Source organism: Gambusia affinis, linkage group LG17, assembly GCF_019740435.1.
Source record: "Gambusia affinis linkage group LG17, SWU_Gaff_1.0, whole genome shotgun sequence".
Taxonomy (NCBI): domain Eukaryota; kingdom Metazoa; phylum Chordata; class Actinopteri; order Cyprinodontiformes; family Poeciliidae; genus Gambusia; species Gambusia affinis.
Window position 1 is genome coordinate 16,275,813 of NC_057884.1, and position 21,164 is coordinate 16,296,976.

Below are 21,164 nucleotides of genomic sequence, written 5' to 3' on the forward strand. Positions count from 1 at the left end.
TCTTTGTGTCAGCAGGAAAGATACATAGCACTTGAGCATGGAGGACACAAGCAGATGTCTAAGTTGGCAAGAACTGAGGAAGGAAAGACAGCAGTAGCAGTTGGGAGCTCCTCGGTGACAAAGAGACAGAAAGTGGAGGAGGGTTTGTTTTTTGTGGCTCAAACTGGTAAAAAGTCTTGATTTTCTGGATTGTCGAGGAAACTTTTTCCCTCTTGTTTTTGCAGAATTGCTTTAATTCAAAAAGATTAAAAGCTTTTCTCCATCTAGAGGTGGATGGCGGGTTTTGAATAGTTGTCCAGCTGTATAACTCAAATGATTATGCTTTGTATATTTTAAGGCATGCTTTCAAAAAAAGGTTTTGCTTTTTCTCACCGATGCACAAAACATATTTTTCAGCCCACAAAGGAAGACAACACTTCTCGTTCAGCTAAATAAAAACATAGAAATATCAGCATAAATTCCCAAATATTTGGATTCCTATCTCTCAATCTTGAAAGAGGGGACAAAATTCACCATTTTCTATTTTTACATTACAACATAACTTTTATTTTTTTCTTAAATAAACATAGCCTGACACATGGGAACAGTATCTAATGATTCTTGGAGGTGATAAAATGCAGATCTTTCTTCAAGGTGCTAAAACAAAGTATTTTCCAACACAAAATAGAAATGTTGTGTTTTCCAGCTAAGAGTTATGGCCTCAAAATTAAAAGTTAATTTTTTACCTAGATTGTTTCCAATCCAGTGTGAACCAGGTTCTCACTTTCAGCTGTCAGCGACAGTAAAAGATAATAATGGTGGCAACTGATACTAATGAATCATCTACATAAAATAATAATTGGTAGGCTGAGATCGGATTATCAAATCACACAAAAGAGCAAGAATTGCCATCATATTTAATTAATCAAGCAGCAAATTCTCAAAAAGACAAAAAAAGACACAGTAGAAAAGAATGAACCAGAATAAAATAGCTGTACCAGAAAAGGGATCACAAATTTATGAATTTCAAAGTTTAAAACATTTTTCATTCCAATGACAGTTTTTCTGGATACAATTTAGTTGGACGTGAAAGTCTAGATATTAACTCAGACAAAATACTATGGAGCATTATGAGAACATTGAGTTTCACAATACTTGTTGCATCCCCTACAAAAGATGTGTAAAGGTTGTAATAACAGTCTCACACTTAAAATAAAGAAGACCTTTTGAAAAGCTGTTAAAATGAGTACTTTTATTCATTGGGGCAGAGGGCACATGAAATGTAAGAGAAAAAAAAAACAATAAACAAACTAAGAAATAAAATCGGAAAATAACAAACCGAAATAATTAAAATAATAAAAAAGAAAAAAAAGAAATTGAAAATGATAAAAAATATTTAGAAGCACAATTAAAATCTAGCTATAGCATGACAGAAAAAAATGTTAACAAATAACACTTTATCAGTTCAAAGTGAATCCATTTTACACAAATGGGCCTTTCTGAATTTATAAAGATCTGGTATTTGAGGTTGTGAGTTTGTAGGTCTTGGATTCACAACCAATGCTAGCTTTCATCAAAAAATGTTAGTTCTTTGCAGATAACAATAAAATGTTTGGATGGATCATACAAATAAACATTAACAGTGAATAATAAATTGGTTTTATCATTCAAAAATGTCAGTTCATTATATTAAGCTCCATTACCTTTATGTGTAATAATGTGAACCGTTTGGTTTATTTTAATTGGATTACTATTTACTGTTTTCTTATTGAATATCTAAGCATCTTTGTGTTCTTTTTCTTTTTATTATTACATAATTGTAATTTGCTAGTTGAAAGTTTGCATTGTGACCAGAGCATGTACCTACATAATGTTGTTGTGGTAGAGTTACAAATAAAGTGTTTTTTTTTTTTTTAAACAGCATTTGTTCCCAGTTTGTCATTTTCATTGGCTATTGGTAACACACTTTAGTATTTGGATAGGTTAAGTGTGTCCAGAAAAATTCAAACATGTTTTTGACAATGACTGGGGTTGGATTGGCTCCACCCTCACACTTGTAGACTCCAGTCTTTATCATTTCTTGGGCTAGATGGTTTTTATGCCAACTTACCTTGTTGACTTGGTACAGAGTAGATTTCCCCCACCTAATAATTGAGGGTAAAATCGGGTGAAAAATCTTGTACTGTGTCCCCAGCTTTAGTCCATTTGATCCCCACAAAATAGGTCAGGAAATAGGTTTAATTACATTGCTACTTTAAACTTGCCTATATCCACAATTTGAGCAAAAATAGTTTCAAAACAAGGGCAATTAAGATAAACAAGGATCGAAGTTTATCTTGCCACCATACTCAAAGAGGAAATTGGTACCATGAGGTAAAAAAGTCTCCAAAGCTTTGGCTTAAAGCTTTTAACACATTTTTACCAGAAAGCGTCCATAAATTTGTGGTGCGTTGCACGCGATTGTCTTTTTGTTGTTTTGGTAGGAATCACAGTTTTTCCTCTGCAGAACTTCTCAAATTGTAATAAGATGACACTCAAATTCAACAGTAAAGCACTTTTGTATATTCAGAGAGTGTGATCACCAAGAAAAACACAAACATAGAAAATATGAGGCCCAAGAAAGAGAATTAAATTAATATAAACATACAAGTCCAGAACTTAACCATGATAAGGGAATTTAATAATATAGTACTAAATTGTCTCCAAGTGTAACAGTATTAGTTATCTACATAATTTCAGATCAGACACACATGGCTCCTCATAAATAACATCATGCATGGATCTGACTTTTGGAGATTAAACAAAAGTAAAACCAAATCAAACAGCACTTTACAAAATGTCACCATACATATAGTAACTCTAAATTAAACTCTGCAATTATATACAGTACAAAATGCTTTAGATTGTTGATCCATAGTCTCTATAATTGCGAACTCATAGCAAAGGACCGACAATAACTTTAGAAAATAAGAGAAACATATATTTTGAAATAATATTACCCCATTTAGAACAGTAAAACATGATTTAAAGAAAAACAAGAAGTAAAATCAAAAGAGAAATATTGAGCTTGGTAGAAGACAAAAAACATACATTTAAGCAACAATACAATTTTCACTTTTGAACCTTTTAGCTATGCTGTTTTGTGGAAATTCAAGTCTTGGAAATTGTTGCTTGACCATGTCTGAGAACTGTTATAGAATCAAAAGTAACAGAGTCATCTACTCGGTTTTCAAGGTGAGGTCTTTAGTTAATCTACAGCCATCAGATTGGTTTTTCACTCTTTCATATATATTTTTCCATTCTCTTCCTCCTTATGATGAAGGCATTCAGGTGAGTTTCTCTTTTAGTTCAATGGAAACACCCAGAACCTCTTATGGTGTGTTCTTAATTGCATTCTCATTAAGCTTTTCCATGTAGTTCCTAAGATCCTTTGAGTCCCCAAGCTCAATGTCTGGACAAACCCATTTTATATCACTGGTCTGCACCAGTGGCAATGGGCTAAGCACTGGACATCCATTGCTAGACTTTACATTAGAAAAAGTGGAGAACTTCACTCTCTTCCTCTTGGTGGTCGGTGAGTTAATTGATTCATTTCTCAGATCTCTTCCACTTGAGCTACCTCCGCCACCATCCGTAATACTGCGCTGGATACCGCCATTTAAAAGCTGACTACCTTCCTCCAAGGTGCCAGTCAATTCTTCATGCTGCTGTTGCTGCAGACAAAGCCCCTCCTCTTGGCCAAGCCAAACCCAGTCATGGGCATGGGGCATAGTCTCTGTGGCCTCTAGAGATAGGTGTTTACTTCGGTACTTATATGTATAAGAGATGCAATTGATGAGAAAAACAAGGATGGCCAAGCAGAAGACTCCCAGCAGTGCATACATGCCAATCTCCAAGTCTGTCAGGCCACGTCGTGATGGCAATGAGTCATCATCGGTACTGCGACTCCGAGGCAGCTCTGGGTATTCAGAGAAGTCATTTAAGTTTCTGTTCCCACTGTCTGATGATAAGCGACCCCCATTAGGTCTCACTGGAACTTGGCCTCTAATAGTTGTGGCTGCACGATTTATTAATCCAGTGTCCATGTCAGAGATAGATCCACCATAATATGGAGGATCCGGACGTGTCCTTTTGTCTCCTGGCTGCCTGTACTGCTCTTCTGACTGACCAAACCTTACCTGTACATTCACCATTCCTGTGGCTAAAGCAGAGCGTCGTTTGGACTTCTGACACACTTCTGCTGGACTCATCTCAACACGCACAAGCAAACCTTGGCCTTCACCTTTGGCAGCAATGAGAGGCCACTTCCACTTTGCACTCTGCTGCACAACTACCACCTGCTCATCCAGAGATGTGGCTGCCAGGATAAAATGGGCAGGGTTGTAGTTGTCCAGAGGAGTCATAGATCCATCACTGAACTGAAGCCAGGCACTGATGAGGGATTCCTGTGAAAACAAACACAGAACATAGCAAATTTAAATTGGTGTGACACCAGTAGTGTGGAAATTAACAACAAAAACACAAATAGAAATCTACAGATTCCCCTCAAATGAGGACCAAAATAAACCAGAGGCTCAAGGGAAGCAGTAGTGGGTTTTAATTATGGTAAAAAGGCTGAACGACTCTCATGGGTCATGACTGTTCCCTAAATTTCAAACAACATGAAGAAAACTTTATTACATGAGAAATATTCTAAGAGAAAATTAACCAACAGTAATTATGATCCAGTCCTGAAGTAGTTATAAAAATATAATTTACAAAATCTATTTTTTATACCTGGTAATACAAGGGCCTAATACTTTTAACACTAATGACACATCATGACAAATTAAAAGAACATGTTCTTTGGATAGAATCTTACCTGCGTCAGTGATTCTATGACTTCCTGTGTGCTTGCAGTAGCAACAATCGCTCTGTTGCTTCCAGGGCTCAGTTGCAGGGACAAAGAGAGTCCAGAAACCAACTGGACCCCAAGCTCTGTCACACTGACTTTATCATCCACTACCCTGATGCTCCTCTCAGCCAGGATTGATGACGTCAGAGGGGACAAAACCTATAGCAGGCAAAATAAATGTTTTTAAAACTAATTTCTTATTTTTCTGATAGTTTGCAAGCCAACAATTTCAAAAATCTATTTTACTATTGTACTGCATATAAATTAAGAAACAAATTTTGAAGATTTTTACTTGCCTATAACATCATGCAGCACCATGTTTTACTAAAAACCCAGCACATCACATTTTCTAAAATTGCATACAGTGGCTGCAAAAGGTATTCTTCTCATTTGAACTTTTCACATAAATGTGGAGTAGTTGATGCATTATTTTCAATATGTTTGATGGTATATGAAACCGTCAAACATATTGTAATATGTAATATTACAGTAACAAGACATTCTTCTAGATTCTAATTCAGCTTAACTTGCAGCATCCACACTAAAACACACAATTATTAGGGAAAAAAGGTATTTTGACCATATTATTTTTAGGTATATTTTTAACCACAAACTGAAACACTTGAAAGTTTAATGGATTTAAGCATAGCAGGTGATCTGTATCTGTATAATGAGGAACTGTGTGTCCTACTGATGTCAACATCCTATATCAAGGTGTAAATAATTATTAGTCAACTTTTTTCCTTTAGGTAAAAATAGGCTAAAAAAGAGATTTAGCTGACTCTGAAGAGACAAAAATGACCAAAACTGTCTTAGCGAGATGCAGGACTCTTGAAATTGCTAAGATATTAGGGAATGATGGTACAGAACCATCAAACATTTTGTTGCAAAATGCCAACAAGGTCACAAGAAATGTGTTGAGAAAAAGCTGCAAATTAACTGCCAAGAATTTGAGAAGAATCAAGAGTGAAGGTACCAGGAGCTCATTATCTTCCAGTTCTGTCATAATCCACAACTACAACCTGCCTGGTGAACATAAAAGTACACAATGTTTAGAGCTGGCCAAGGTAAAGAAAACTGAAACCGGACCAACAAGAAAGACATACTGAAGCGTCTACATTGGGCCAAGAAATATCTGAAGACAGATTTTTCAAAGGTTTTCTGGACTGATAAAGTGGGAGTGACTTTTGACAGACTAGATGGATGGGTCCACGGCTGGATAGCTAACTTATGGCATGGTCCCCTGAACCCAGGTGAGAACTTGTGGTATAAGGAAACTGACAGAAGGCTTTTCCCATAAGTCTTTCACTGTTATTGAAAAAGGGGTGGGTGTTTGGGTCACTGATTTTATGGCAGAAATGCTTATTGGAAAATTCTGAGTTGTTCATGATTTTCAATAAACCAGATGAAAATAAAAAAAAGATGCGGCACGTTCTTTCTTGAGCATTCATATTTGAGGTTTTAGGTTGACCAAAAGCACTGTGATTGGTGGTTAACAAACATAAGACTTCTTCAATAATTGTGCACACAGTATACGTTTGGTTCTGATAAAAAAAAGGCACATACTTGTGAAAAAATGGGGAAAAAAAGAAAAAAGAACAAATACCCCAAGCCCACAACAAAACTGCATTCTAATCCACACCTTCAGAAGGAATGCCCCAACTTTCAGAGTAGCCAGAGGTGTAAGCATGTAAATAGCTGTGATATTGTTTTGAGATGAGAATCTCTTCCATCCGCTCCAATTAGGGCTTCAGTATTTCCTGCAGCCTCCCCCACAGTGCAGCATTTACCAGCCATAATGAACTGTCAGCACCGATCACTGCCTCATTTGTCCAGACCCAATACCCCGTTTTCCTACTTTTGTATTTTCCCTTTTTGTTTCTCACACAGTCAAAGTGAATGGATGAATACCCTTGAATTGTCAAAAGCAAACACTGTGGTCTCGGAACTGTATATGCATTTGAAAATATCTAAGCAATTGGTTATGATTTGTGGGGACACAAAAGCTTTGTGAGAAATGCATATGATGAGACAGACAAAACCTAAAACTGCAATAAAGTAAAAAACACGTTCTGCTTTGGTTTCCGTCATTATTCACTGGTTCTTTAGCAAAAGAATAATCTAACACCCCAATGTTATGAATCTTATTAACAGAACTTGCAATTTTATGTTTATATATAATGCTGCTCCTATGAGGTATATAAAGTAAAAACTCATGTTTATTTGTTGTTACCTAAACATCAGATGCATACTTGAACTCTTAAAGTGATTCTTTAGCCACTGTAAAAGAGAATAAAGGGGTGTGTAATGTACCTATTAATAGACAACACTCCGAGTATCTTTCAACACAATCTGTAAAAAGGCCTGACACCTCAGAGAGAACTCTGCTGATGCTCTATTTCTCCAAAAGGATCATCATTTCTTCCACCTAACATCTGAGTACCAACTAACAGCTGTCCAGACTTTCCAGTGCTTATATCCCGACATGTCGAGGCTCTTTTCCAAGATTCTGTAATAGTACTCATAGCAGTCAGATTACTTCTCGTCCAGAGCCATGTCTCACCTCCATACCATCACAGAAACAGTGGATTCTGCCTTTCACCTACATCCATAATTGTGAAATTTCCCCATAAGACTTTCAGGTGTGTCAAGACCCTTCCTCTAAAATCAGTTTTCAAGTTTACAGATTTATTCATTTTGTCCCGAGAGAGCAATTAAAGAACCTTCCCAGCCTCACCTTTTCCTATTCAGACCTGTCAAATTTATGTCTTATAACATTTCTGTATAGATCAAGGAAGCTCCACTACGCAAGGATTTTCAGGGGATTTTCAAAACCCCTGAAAATCCTTTTTTAGACCTAGCAACCAACAATATAACAAGGAACCTATTATTACCCAAACCACGTGTATCTGACTCACACACTGACGCCTGCAAAGGTTATCAGCACAATACGTTATGCATGCAAGTGTCCCATCCATAACCTGTCAAAGACTCCTTAAATGGATTCATTCTTCCTTTTTGTAACACAATAAAACTTTCAGCAGAGTAAAATATTGACTAAATTAAAAATTCAGTGCACAGGATCAACAGTTTACAAGTCAAAGTGCATTTGAAACTGTGAATCTTCATTGAATCCAAATAAAACTACAAACTTAAAACTAGAGTGTTTTAAGTGTTTGAGATAATATAATATATAATGCACTTTTATATCAAAAGGACTCTTTTGATATAATGTATATATATACACATTATATACATATATATATATATATATATATATATATATATATATATATATATATATATATATATATGTATATATACACATTATATACATATTTAAAGGTGCTTTTACACAACTTAGTTTAATTGTGCACAATAAAATAGAAATGCAAATAGAAAAATAAGAACATGGATTTTTAGAAATCAGGAAATCCCCTGCAGCAGAGGTGGAATTTTATGGCCTGTGTTCCAGCGATGTATTCCTCTTGTTGTGTTGTCTTGTAAATGTGAAGCCGGCGTTGATTTATGTGATTTATGGTGTGAGAGTGACGTCTGTAGTCTCCTGAGCAAGACCTTGATTCTATCATTAAATAAATAGAACTGTGATTGTTTGTGAATCTTTGGTGTGTGTGTGTTCCTGTGTTTTAGGAGGGGTGTGTGCGTGTGTGTGTGTTGGTGTGCACCGAGCTACGTGATAAAAACTGATAGAATGAGACATGGCGCAGGTGTAAACTTGATAGGTTTAAGTGTTTATGCCTCACTGGAATCAATCTGGATGTTTTTCAGGCTTGTTCCTTTTCGGCTTCAAATTTGTTATTTACTTCATGGAGTTATTTGGATTTATTTTATGATTTTTGTCACTAAAACAATAGTATTGTATGACTCTTATAAGTGTCTTTACTCATAAGAATTTATTTTTGTCTTTCCACTTCTCTTTATTATGATTCTATTATGCTTATTGTCCTTTGATTGGATTTTTCTTTTACATGTATATATATATATTTTTTTTTTTCTCTTTGTCTGAGAAAAAGAGAAAATTATGTTGCATAATATCCCTGGATATTATGCAAACTATATTATGATCAAACTATAAACAACTGCTAAATAAATTCTGTGAGATCAAGGCTAATCTTTTAGCAAGTCATGGAAAAAAGTCATACCTGTTTCAACTGCATGCTTTCATACAGTAAATTAGTACATAACATAAATCTATATCTAGATAAAGACTTGCTCAACCTTGCCCTAATTGCATTGCTACAAACCTTTAAGTCAAACATTTTACCTGAGTTGTAATGTTCAAGTTTTTAGCAATGTTCTTTAGCACTGACCCTGAGGTAGATTTATTGAGACGTCCATCCCAAGAAAGACTGGGGAATGTCTTAAATCATTTCTACATGTAAATTATCTGTCTCTCTGTAGAATGATTGATTTATGGTTTGATAATCCATCTACAATTAATGGACAACAATGACTGCTTTCTTGAGGTAACTAGGGATGTGTCCACTTTGATATTGTATTACTCACCTGCACTCACAAGAGCAGCAAAATGCCTAAACTGCTGTCTCTATAGAAGCACTTTCATTTATGGATCATTTAATCAAGCCCATTTGATTAGCAGTGCTTGAGTGCTACTAGGTCTATAAAATTGTAAGAAACAGGAAAGCATACTTATTTCTTCATTAACAGCTTTTCCATTTTGTTTTAATTTTGGAAAAATACTTAATGACATTGTAAAATTTGTCTTGTTATTGAACATCTGCGGATAAATTAAAATTATGTTAAATTCTGGTGCAGACTGGATTGCATCTTATAACTTTTTAAAATCATATAAATATGTAATATTTTAGATTTGAAAAAAGATGCACTTTCACATTCTGAAAAAGGTAAAATGCTTTCCCCTTTCCACCCGTTTTCAAACTATTGTTTAAGTTGTTGTTCTTGGTACTGTTCTTTTAGGATTTTATAGACCAGGGACATTCAAGCTACAAGAAGTGGCAAAAAAAACTAATTGAATGGAATCAGCAGATAATAAACAAAACCTTCTTAAATTAAAGTATATGATTAAATAAGCAACTATCCTCTGCAAAAATGAAGTATACAAAGATCACTTGTGATTTTTGCCAAAAATTCACTTTTGAATAAATTTATTTTCTTTTAAATTAAAAACTATCATTTGTAGAACACACAAACACTCTACAATATTCCCTTAAAGGTTGTTTTACAAGTGCTGATGAATAAATAATCATAAATTTAAGACACTATACTTCCAACTCCAACATATAACTCAGCTAAGGTCACAAACTTGCTCACCTTCAACTTCAATCAGAGTCATGTACGATTTTTCATGAGTCCTCATATAAAACGTTTCTGATAATCAGAAGACTTGTTATTGTGTTCAGGCAGAATAAATGTGATCTTTAACAATCTCTGCTATTCAGGACAATGTTCATGTTGCAGACAGCCTTCTACACAGCAGTAAAGAACAAAAGCCCGTAAAAGGCTGACATGAACATCACATCTAACATCTCATTCCTGTCTAGACCTCAAGGTGACTGTTTTTCATAAAAGGAGTGTCACTGATAGTTTTGGAAAGTGCTGGTAATAAAGTGTTGGAAACTGTTGTTTTTGTTTTTGTGCATGTATGAGAGTGTGCACAGGTACATAGCAGTGTTTTCAAAGAACAAGATTGGAAAACACTGTGCTAAAGTTAGTGTATTGATTTTAAGATATGCAGTTCAAACATAAAAAGAGTTTATAAGGTCAAAGATTTAAAGTTCTTGATAGTGGCAATGAGAGGTAAAGGACAAAATAATAATGGGACAGCAATATTTGTTTTACACCAGCTACTACTTTGTTAAGTATGAAAAGTTTCAGGTTGGTGTTGTGAAATGAAAATGTTGGGGTCAAGCTGTAAAACATCTTGGCCAAAGCAAGAAAATTATCATTTGTTGATGCCAAAATATAGTACACATAAAATAAAAATATAAAAATACATATAAATATATATGTATGTAAAATATACATTTTTGATGGGAATCCATTTCTGCAACAAATTAACAGCAACGATACATAGTTGATGGTGGAACAAGCATGCATGCTCCCACCCATCCATTCATCCATTTTCTAATCACCCTTTGTCCCTAATGGGGTCGGGAGGGTTGCTGGTGCCTATCCCCAGCTATTGTTCCGGGCGAGAGGCGGGGTTCACCCTGGACAGGTCGCGAGTCTGTCGCAGGGCAACACAGAAAACAGACAGGACACACAACCAATCACACACACACTCACACCTAGGGAGAATTTAGAGAGCCCAATTAACCTGACAGTCATTTTTTTGGACTGTGGGAGGAAGCCGGAGAACCCGGAGAGAACCCACGCATGCACAGGGAGAACATGCAAACTCCATGCAGAAAGACCCCGGGCCGGGAATCGAACCCAGGACCTTCTTGCTGCAAGGCAACAGCTCTACCAACTGCCCCACTGTGCAGCCCCATGTTCCCACCCAAAAAAGAAAATAGTAAAAACACAACACACAGACTGATCAAATCATATCAAGTGCTAAGTCTTCAGGATGTGTGACTAAAGAATTATGTACATTTGTTTTCACTAATAATTTAAATTGTGTAGTATATGGATTTCTCAGTACAGAAAGTGTTTAACTGCATTCCAACTTGCTTTTATTCATGCAAGAATTTATATTGAACACACAAAAGTTTAGAAGTTAAAAGTGATCTAAACTTGGTGAAGCAGCTTTGTATCCCATGGTAAGTAATTATGGTGAATAGACACAAGCCTACATATTGAAGACCAAATTGATGGGAGGCTGGCAGATTTTTTCAAAATTTTAAAGACTTGGTTTCCTACTATAAATAAATACATCTGAAATGCTAAGCAAAAACGTTATGCATTAAGCTTGTCTTGACAACAGAGTTTGGAGTACAGGAGATTTTTCACAGGAAAATTCAGAGTGGATGTATTAGTATTGCTAAAATATCTCATCTTGTTCTTGTTTAACAAAGCTCATGTATTATTTTACAAACTGGATCACCCCCAATAATAACATCAACATGAAACTATTTCTCACACTACCTGCAGTTTGGTGGTTCCAGAACTCAGTCCAATTAGCACTTGACTCTCCAGGAGCTCAGCAATCATTGGGTCCTGCACCCTTAGAGACTCCTGGACAAGCTGCGTGACATCCACATGCCAGTCTGTACCCAGAAGGAAGTTCTGCTGACCCGGTCTGCCCTCTTCCATGGCTCCTCTAAATTCCCCTGCATCTGTAACAAACTGTGTGAGGACATGCAGAGAGGTGCTCTGGTACTGGGCTACACAAGCATTCTCTGTCCTCTCTTCTTGTCCATAGGCACCATCGTTGTCATCGGTGACTCTCTCGTATCTATGTGGCAAAATAAGAGAAATGGATTTAATTTATTAGTTAATTAGTTAAGCAGATGAATGTTAGACACCATTAATATATTTCAAATTGATTCTGAGTTATAAAGCAGAGGATTTGCATAGCTAAAGATGTCCTTTAAAAAGCTGATCGACTGGATGCTTGCAAATCATGTTTTTCTGCATGCTTGCCTGGCTTTTCAAAAACTACTCTGGCAGAGTTTTTTTTTTTTAAATCTATTAAAATCTACTTGCAGAGGAAAACTGCTGCCTAGCTTTCTTTTTCATTTTCTTTAAAAGGGCAACTGATATTTCTCAGTATGTCTGCCATTTATTTGGCCCTCGGCAAATGCTTTGCAGATACAGCCATCTCAGAAAGCATGTGTTGTAGCAAATTAAAATTCCTCCACTGAAAGCACTTTCAAAAACCTACAAATGAATTTTGGAACAGATTTAAGGTACACCTTACTTTTGATGTAAGTTAAATTATCCCTTTTCACATTAAAACATAACCATTCCATGTAGGAAAGGAGCTAGGTAAGAAAAATAAAAATGCTTAAAATGACTAGAGGGCACACATTTTTCCTGCAAATGTCCATTTGGTTGAGTTGTGCATTTAGTATTGTTTCACTGCTAATGTTATAAACATCAAACATTATTTGAGCCATTAAAAATATCAGCCATATTTGCTTTGTCATCAGTTTTAAGCATTTTAGAATAATTAACTCATTTTAATTTCAGACAAAGAGAAGCTTTCAAATGCCAATTTCATTCATTAAGGGTAACAAACTATTCAAACAAACCTGGCTCTATATGAACAATTAATCACCCCACTTATTAAATGTTTAATTGTGATTATTCTTGATCTAATTGCAATTAACCCTACTAAATTACTGCTGAATAAAGAATTTTAAATATCAGCTGCCTGAAAAACACGAATAACTTTAAAATAACTCTAGAAGCAACACATCATGCACCAATGTAAAGAAACTACACATGTAAAACAAAATCCTTCTTGTTTTTTTAAGGACTGGTGAAACACATAGTTTTGTCCTCCTAGATTTGCCGTAGGACTCACAACATTTCAGAAACGAAACATCCACAGTCTAATGGGAATCCGCCGGGTTGAACAGTCTCTTTTTAAGTGACATTAACTTTTCATATACGGTCAGGTTGTTTAAAAATAACATTTTGTATTATGTCAGGTTATTTTGCTAGCTCTCAACATTTCTTTGTTGCACGATTATTTTTATATGTTAGAAATATGCGAAAACTGAAGAAATCTATAGGGGGTCTGATAATTTTTACAGGAATATAGATGCCCCATATTCTAACTTTATTTCAAACAACTTTATCTGTAATCTAATGTTGTTATTGTCTTCCATAGTGTTATTTCTCAATTTTCAGATGTGACTCTCAGATTTTACCCAAAATTTGCTTAATTTCTCCACTTCTCCTTGTTCACTTCTGTCCTGCACCTTTTATTCTATATGCTCCAAGCTTTATTTGCTTCCATGCTGGTCAGGTGGCCAGGGGGAATGACCGTGACAGTTTCTATTAGGTTTAATGAGGCATGGCTTGTCAGGCAGAAAACGTGCTGACAGGTTAACATGTTGTGGCCCAGTGGCTTGGCTTACTTCCTAACCTGTCTTTACCGTATCCCTCCCCCCCTTTCCTTCACTTGAGTTGAGGGGACAGCAGTCCACATAGAGGTGACATTAGTGGCTGACAGCAGAAACATGGGGGTCAGAGCCTGTTTTTAACACTAAGTGACACATCAGCCAAGGTATTAGACTTTAATGAGGGGCCTTTTTAACTTAGGTGTAAATGGATGAGCTTTTTCTGGGCTGGAATGGACAGACAATGTTGGTAATTGAATTGTTACTCTCTCCTTTACTTGTCTTATAAACATTCTTTCAATTACAAAACTATACATTCTTTATGAAGTGTTCCTTTATGTAACTGTGAGACCCCTCAGAGTGTATGAATTTCAAAAAAGGACCTAAATTATATCTGTAAATGTTTCCACTTGTTAGTATAGTATAAAGTATATTTTCGCTTCAATGCTGTGCTCTAGATTTGGCAATATTTAGGATCTTTGCAGATGGTTTTAATATATGCTTAGCTTGCTCAAAATTCAATCAATATAAACAACAACAACCAGACTGAACTATTGGCTTATATGAGCTCACTTCTGAAAATGAGCATCAGCATTGTTGCTTACTGGCTGATGAGCGAGAAAATGCTGCATTACAAAACTGCTTAACTCGGCATAAACAGTCATTGGAAAAATGTCATTCATGCTAAAGGTCTACATATAAAGACAAAATATTTAATGGAAAAAAGAACAAAAAAAAAACTTCTGATACTTACAAACATCTTAAAGGAAGCAAATTTAACCTTTTGTGTACCAACACACATATCAGACCCCACATTGCCATTATTTATGAAACACAGGAAAGAAAATACATCCTATGATCCACTAGTGTCCAGAAAAGACTCTTTCAGCAATAGCTTGAGGTGATTGTATTCTGTGGGATGCATTCCTCTCATTAAACCCAGTGCTCTTAACAACACAGCTTTGATTCATTGGGGTTTGCAGAAATTTGTTCATGAACAGCTGTAATAAAGAGTCAGTCAGATGGAGGTCTGAACTTTGACAGTTCCATTGAAACACTTGTTTCATTTTTAGACTGTCTGTTAATATTTGTTGCGTTTAGAATTATTATTCCGTGAACACAACTGTTTAAACCTGAGTTATTTAAGTCCTGTTCTGCTAGTGGAAAAGAGTCATTCCGCTGCCATCCCTTTATGTAGTCTTTATCCTGCGGTGAACTTTAAAATTTTACAAGAGTTATGTAAGGTCTGCAATGTAGCTCTTGGGTATTGTGCAATCTCTGAGAACATTGCATGACAAACTAATTTGCTTGGATGTCTATTCCTGGGAAAACTTTCTTAAATGTTTGTGAATAACTTTTCAAATGGTGCCTGATATTACTGATGTTGTTGTACAATGACAATTTATTGTATAAACCTTTATTCTGCAGAACATTGCCAAATGCCTTGTATTTATTGAGATGGTTAAACTTGCTGATGGCCATTGAATCAAGTGCACTTTATTTGAAACATTTTGATGCCCTTCATTCTATGGAAACATAAATGTATATTTTTTTTTAAACAAAGTTTGTGGTTAGACTGAAGTTTAAACTGGGTGAATAAACTACTGCAGCATTTCAAAGACATCAGAAAAGTAAAGTAACATTTCTCCTCATGCAATTGTATATGCAAAAATACTTAAGTTAACAATGAAGAGGTCACTACTTCAACAGCCACATATTTTTAAAGCCAAATTTATAACCTCACTTTCAACAATATTTTCCTTTGGAATAAACTTGATTTCTATTTAGTGTGTACCTGGAAAGAAGTTGGTGCCACTGCCACATGTTAACAATATTTTTATTAATTTTATTTAATTGCTTCTCAGAACTGTTCAGTAGAATCTATATTTCTATTCAGGCTGCTGTGCTTTTATTACTTTCTGGTCTTGCCAAAGCTCCTTAATAATCCAAATCAGTATTCCTTCTTTTTAATAAGTACTTTTTGGGACACCACTCTAGTGAATTTGTTGGCACTCATTATACATCTGAACTGCTTTTGCAGCTGCATTTCATGCCTCAAAGGTCTGCAAGACCAGTAAATTGTTGACTATTTTTGTTGTGTTAACCAAATCATGAAACATGCCCTAATGCAAGCACCGAACGTCTGCGATATTTCTTCTGAACACAAACAAGACTTGGGTTGAAACTATTTTACTGTTGTTTATTATTTTAATGCCTGGATATATAGTAGATTTAATCCCATTATCCCAATATGTATTATTATACATCTGAATAACAGTAAAATGTGGTTGTGAAAAAAGGCAAGGTAAAGTTTGTGTGAGGACATAATTTCCAAGCTTTATCTCATTTTCCTTTGCCCTGTAGTGTTTTCATTTTTAAAAAGGAGGGATCAGTGATAATGCATCATAAAACCATGTCCTACCTCCTGCTGCCAGCACTAACAGGGACTCTCCAGCCCTTTATTTGACTGAGTTCGGGGTCAGATACATCTATGAGCAACGGTAGGCGGGGGATCCATACACTCATCTCCAGCTGTGCGCTCAAAAAACTGTAGGTGAAGTTGAGTGTCACCCTTTTCTTTCCTCTCGTCTCTTTTCCATTGACAAACACATAATCGCAGCGCTCAGACACCTGAAGACAGAGAAAAAAAAACAAAAAAACAAATTTGCTTCAGACTATCTCTAACAAAAATAAAATCTATTTTTAACAAGAGGTTCGTGCATTATTTTTAATTTGAAAATTAGGTGCATTCATAAAGCTCATTCTTTGGTATTGAAGAGGTTTCTCTCATGTGTGCTCATTTTTGGACCATTAGGGTTGGCAAAACTTGTGATGATCTGAACTTTTTGATGTTTTTTGGTCGATGTCACAGCTGAGAAATGAATCAGACTTTTTTCTCAATACAGGATATATCTTAACGGCCTCTTGCAAAAAAGTGTTTGCTCTTATATATATTAATTAGATTGCAGTAAGCCTGTTCAATACTCATTTACTAATTTGAATTATTATTTCACTAACTATTTCACATATTAGTTTGCTTCTTTAATTCATTTGGCTTACTTGGGTTGTTCAACACTGTGTGTGATTCATTGTATCTTCATTGGTTAAGTACTTTTTGCATGGACGTGGGTGCATTGTGTGTAGATGTGACATACATGTGTATGTGAAAAGCATTATTCCATGGGCAATTAGCTGGAATTTGATCCAACTGGACAGATGGATCCCTGCAAAGACACCAACCTGTTTTATCCAACTAGAGAACAAAATGCTCACAACTAAATAATGACCAGCTGGATGAAGCACAAATCCAATGAGCTATCAAAGTTACTCAGATGAAGTTCCAACATGAAGAATGGTATATTCAGGACATTGTAAATATTGTCATTATAACATTCACATAACCTTTACAAGAACATTCTACATTTGTAATACCGAGTATTTTAAATGTTTTGATAGAATTTTCTCTCTCATTGTAATGCTTTTAATCTATAAACCCATCACAAATTTGATTGGCACAACTGTTAATTTCAGCACAAATCCTCAGTAGTGACAATCGCCTCTTTCTAACAAACCAGTCAAAAGAAAACTGTCATCCGTCTTTGCATATGAGTTGGCAGCTTTAACTCTCAAATGGTGCGAGATCATCCCATCTCTCTGAGGAACAAGACTGACAGCTTTGTGTCTGTCAGCTCCTCCTCCTCCTCACCTTCATTACTTCCTCCTTATTCTCTCCCACTCATCGGCTTTTATAATCAGTGAAGTGAGCATTACCCAAACCTCACGCATGGTGAAACCTAAACAGTGATTAAAAGTAGTACGAAAACTGTGGGGGATATTTAAAACTTTAGAAATTATGTTTTATTAAGGCAAAATCAAATAAAGGACATAAATAAAACTGCATATTTAGACGTTTCTAACCAGACCTATGCAAGGGCCACTAATATACTGGTTCATATATTAAATAGAATTTTGTTATCCAAGTTCATCTTATTCTAACTGAGACACAAAATAGTTGACAAAGCCTTAATGTAAGGTTGTATTATGTGGAATTTCCTGCACAGTAATTACTATGCTGCACATTGTTAAATTTCCAAGCACCTGTTAAACTCCTTCTTAAACCTTCTTCAAAAGAAGTATGATTTGAATGTATATTTTGCTCTTTTTGGGACTTAGGTTAAGGCAGAGGTCATTGTTGTGGTGGAAAAGTGTTATGTCCTTCAATATAGTTGCATCATATGTGTGACCAGTAAAACCATAATGTGGATAATAATGGTCATATTTCAATGGGGAAAAAGTGTTTCCCTTTGACCCTTGTAACAGAACACTTAATCTGTTTACAATTTTATAAATCATCACCATAATGATTTTGAATTTGTACACAAAAATAATGACATGAAATTTTACATCCTGCAGTTATTACCCACTTTATGTTGATGGATGGAATCACTTTGATTTAAAAAAAGATGGATTATAATAGATACTAGGAACCCAAAATTGTTTTCAATTGGTCCTTCAGAGTCTCCCTTCTTATTTGTTTCATTTCAAGACTTAAAAAGAATAACATGATCAAGAGGCGGATAAAGAAATGAATCTACTTTATCCGCCTCTTGATCGTATTAAGGTTTTCAAACCATTTTTAACAGAAAATCTCCAATTTTCTTCGGCTTTGTTATTGCACTCCAGATGCATTGGAATATTTTCCCTATTGAGGGCATTTTAGGTGATAGCTTTAAAGATTGAACAGAGATTGTGCCATATTCTGCAGTACATTAAAAAAGTGAAACTCAATTTCTTTCTACCTCTTATCATTGCAATACACACACACACATATCTGTGTCAGTTCACTGTGGACAGTATTAAATGTGTAGCCAGTCTTGTACCTTACCAATCATTACAATGGCATGAATGGATGAATGAATCATTGACTTTTAAGATAACTGGCTAAAACTAAATTAAGGTTTTGATCAGTATGCCGTACAGCACAGGGCCATGTGCTGAGGGCAAATCTATATTAAAAATATCTCAGAGAACCCAGTGAGAATAAATTACATTTCACCCTATAATTAGGGTGAAATGTAAAAACAGGCACCTGTAGTGTAATGTAAAACCTAAAAAGAAGGGTTACAGACAAAGGTGTCAGACAAGATCATCCTACTATTTCTAGTTAAAAGAAAACAACAAATAATTATTTTCGTATCACTGTTGATTAAAAGCCAATGTCAAACATTGTCTTCCTGTGATTGCTTATCATGTTTTTATAAACTATTTCACCAGTAAAACTTAGGCTTAATTAGCCTAGAGATTATCCGTGTCTTTTCTACAGCTGATATATTTACGATGCTTGATGATCTAACACTAGAAAAGTATGAGATCCTCTGTTTACAACAAATAATTTCAGAAATGACATTTCACATCTTGTTGTTTTTAAACATTCAACTTGTATGTTGAAATCTACATCAAGTCAACTTTATCATGACACACTTTTGGTTTTGATGAGATCATGTTTTCTCTTTTATCAGTTATTAAACCTTTGTTAAAATACTTTCCTTGACTCTTAAGATTCATGTTGTTACAAACCATTTTCTAGTAGACTGAAGTGCTCCAAAATATTATTACTCTCAATTATTAAATCCAAATGAAGGATAAAAATATCAAGGAGACTCTTAATTGTTTATGGCATAGCTGTCACTAAAATAAATTATGGGGTTTCTTGAAAACAAACATTTTGTTGTTGAGTAGATTATTTTTCTGCAGAAAACAGGTATGACGGGAGAGGGTTTTTTCCAATGTTAAATAAATTACTTTATTAGCATTGTAATAAAGTACAATGCTACTTTATTATAATAAGAATAGTGACTTTATTACAATAAGAATAGAAAAAAGTTATCCTTCTGATGATTAAAGAGTACAGAAATAATCATATTATGTATACATCTGGAGGGGAAAAACAGTAATACATTTGTATCAGTTTTACAATTTTCATGAAATTTACATTAAAGTCTGACTTGAGCTTTTCATAAGTTATATTGTGAAGAGTACTTGAAAGCCTTTAGTCTTCCTAAATACCACATGCTCAATAAAGCAAAGGCCTGCTAGATTAACATAAAAAATTCAAAAGGTTTCAAAAATAGATGATAAGCAAAAAAGGAGATCACTTTCAAAGATAGAAAACACTCTGTGAAGCATCTGTTTTTCCTTCTAAAGTTTGTGATTATGCCTCAGTAAGCACCAATCACTTTGTCTACTCCTACTGACCTCCAATGAAGGGAAACACATTTTAATTTTATTTACAGGATAGATATTTTAGAAATATTACTCAAAAATATTTATCCAAGTATATTTACATAGGTTAGCATCTTTAAAGAATGTGCTCTGAAAAAATAACCAAAACAGAAGACTTTATGCAAAATCCACTTTTTAGAGCTTTATATCACATTATCATTTTATTTCCTCATCAAAAACATACCAGTAGCATTGCTTTGATTTATGATATGAAATCAAATTTTTCTGAAGTCCATATAGACATACAGCCTTTTTATAATATCTGAAGGTAACAGTTTCCCAATTGTGGTATAAAATGGCCCTAAAATAGCCTGAAAAATACATATCATCCTTTTAAAAAACATGGGACATAGATTCTTAATCTAAAACTGTTAGATTGGATAATTGTCTTCTGCAGAAATAGAAAGAAAATCAAACACATACATAAAACTGTCTCAGATAAATTTCTAGACCAAATGTTTCTACTCTATAACTTCAGAAGTCTGTGGAACACTTTTTGAAGGTACTGAAGGTCATTGATAATTTATTCACAGACTTCTTAGTGTCGGATAGATCTTAAGACACAGCATTAGCTTTAGTGCAGACACCCCTACAAGAGAGCTAAAGATGATCTATTCTGATTTAAAAAGAGAGTTTACTCTCAAACTCTAAATAAAACAGTGATTGTCGGGATACAATAAGATCAAAAACTGTGTTATTTTGAGATTCCTTTGATATTAGTTTTAAAACGCGGGATGCTGCTTACTGTTCCCAAAAGCAAATGTGTGAGCTGTTGGAGCACCCGTTCCCTGGCCCACAAGGTCAACATCATAATGTGTGGTATCATTTCGGTGGATAATGAAACCCTCTGAGAGATGTGCCCTGTCGCTTCTCTTCTCTTTGATCATCTATACTACATATTTATTGCTATATATACATACATAGTTTGCCTCCAAGAAGCCAGACTATCCTGTAATCTTTCACAGTGCTTCTGGGCAAAAGTTTTGTAGGTTTTC

At 35.1% G+C, this 21,164-nt stretch overlaps 1 protein-coding gene across 1 annotated transcript in view; it reads right to left on the reverse strand.

The window, feature by feature from the left end:
* Positions 1-1,079: 1,079 nt before the first annotated feature.
* si:dkey-112m2.1 (transmembrane protein 132C) overlaps positions 1,080-21,164 on the reverse strand; it is a 159,953-nt gene continuing 139,868 nt past the window's right edge. Inside the window, exons 7-10 of the mRNA XM_044144717.1 lie at positions 16,310-16,518; positions 11,963-12,272; positions 4,841-5,032; positions 1,080-4,424 (exon numbers count right to left, since the gene is read on the reverse strand). Of these exons, the coding sequence (XP_044000652.1) occupies positions 3,351-4,424; positions 4,841-5,032; positions 11,963-12,272; positions 16,310-16,518 (1,785 nt within the window). The 3' untranslated portion in view covers positions 1,080-3,350. The remainder of the gene's footprint in view (positions 4,425-4,840; positions 5,033-11,962; positions 12,273-16,309; positions 16,519-21,164) is intronic.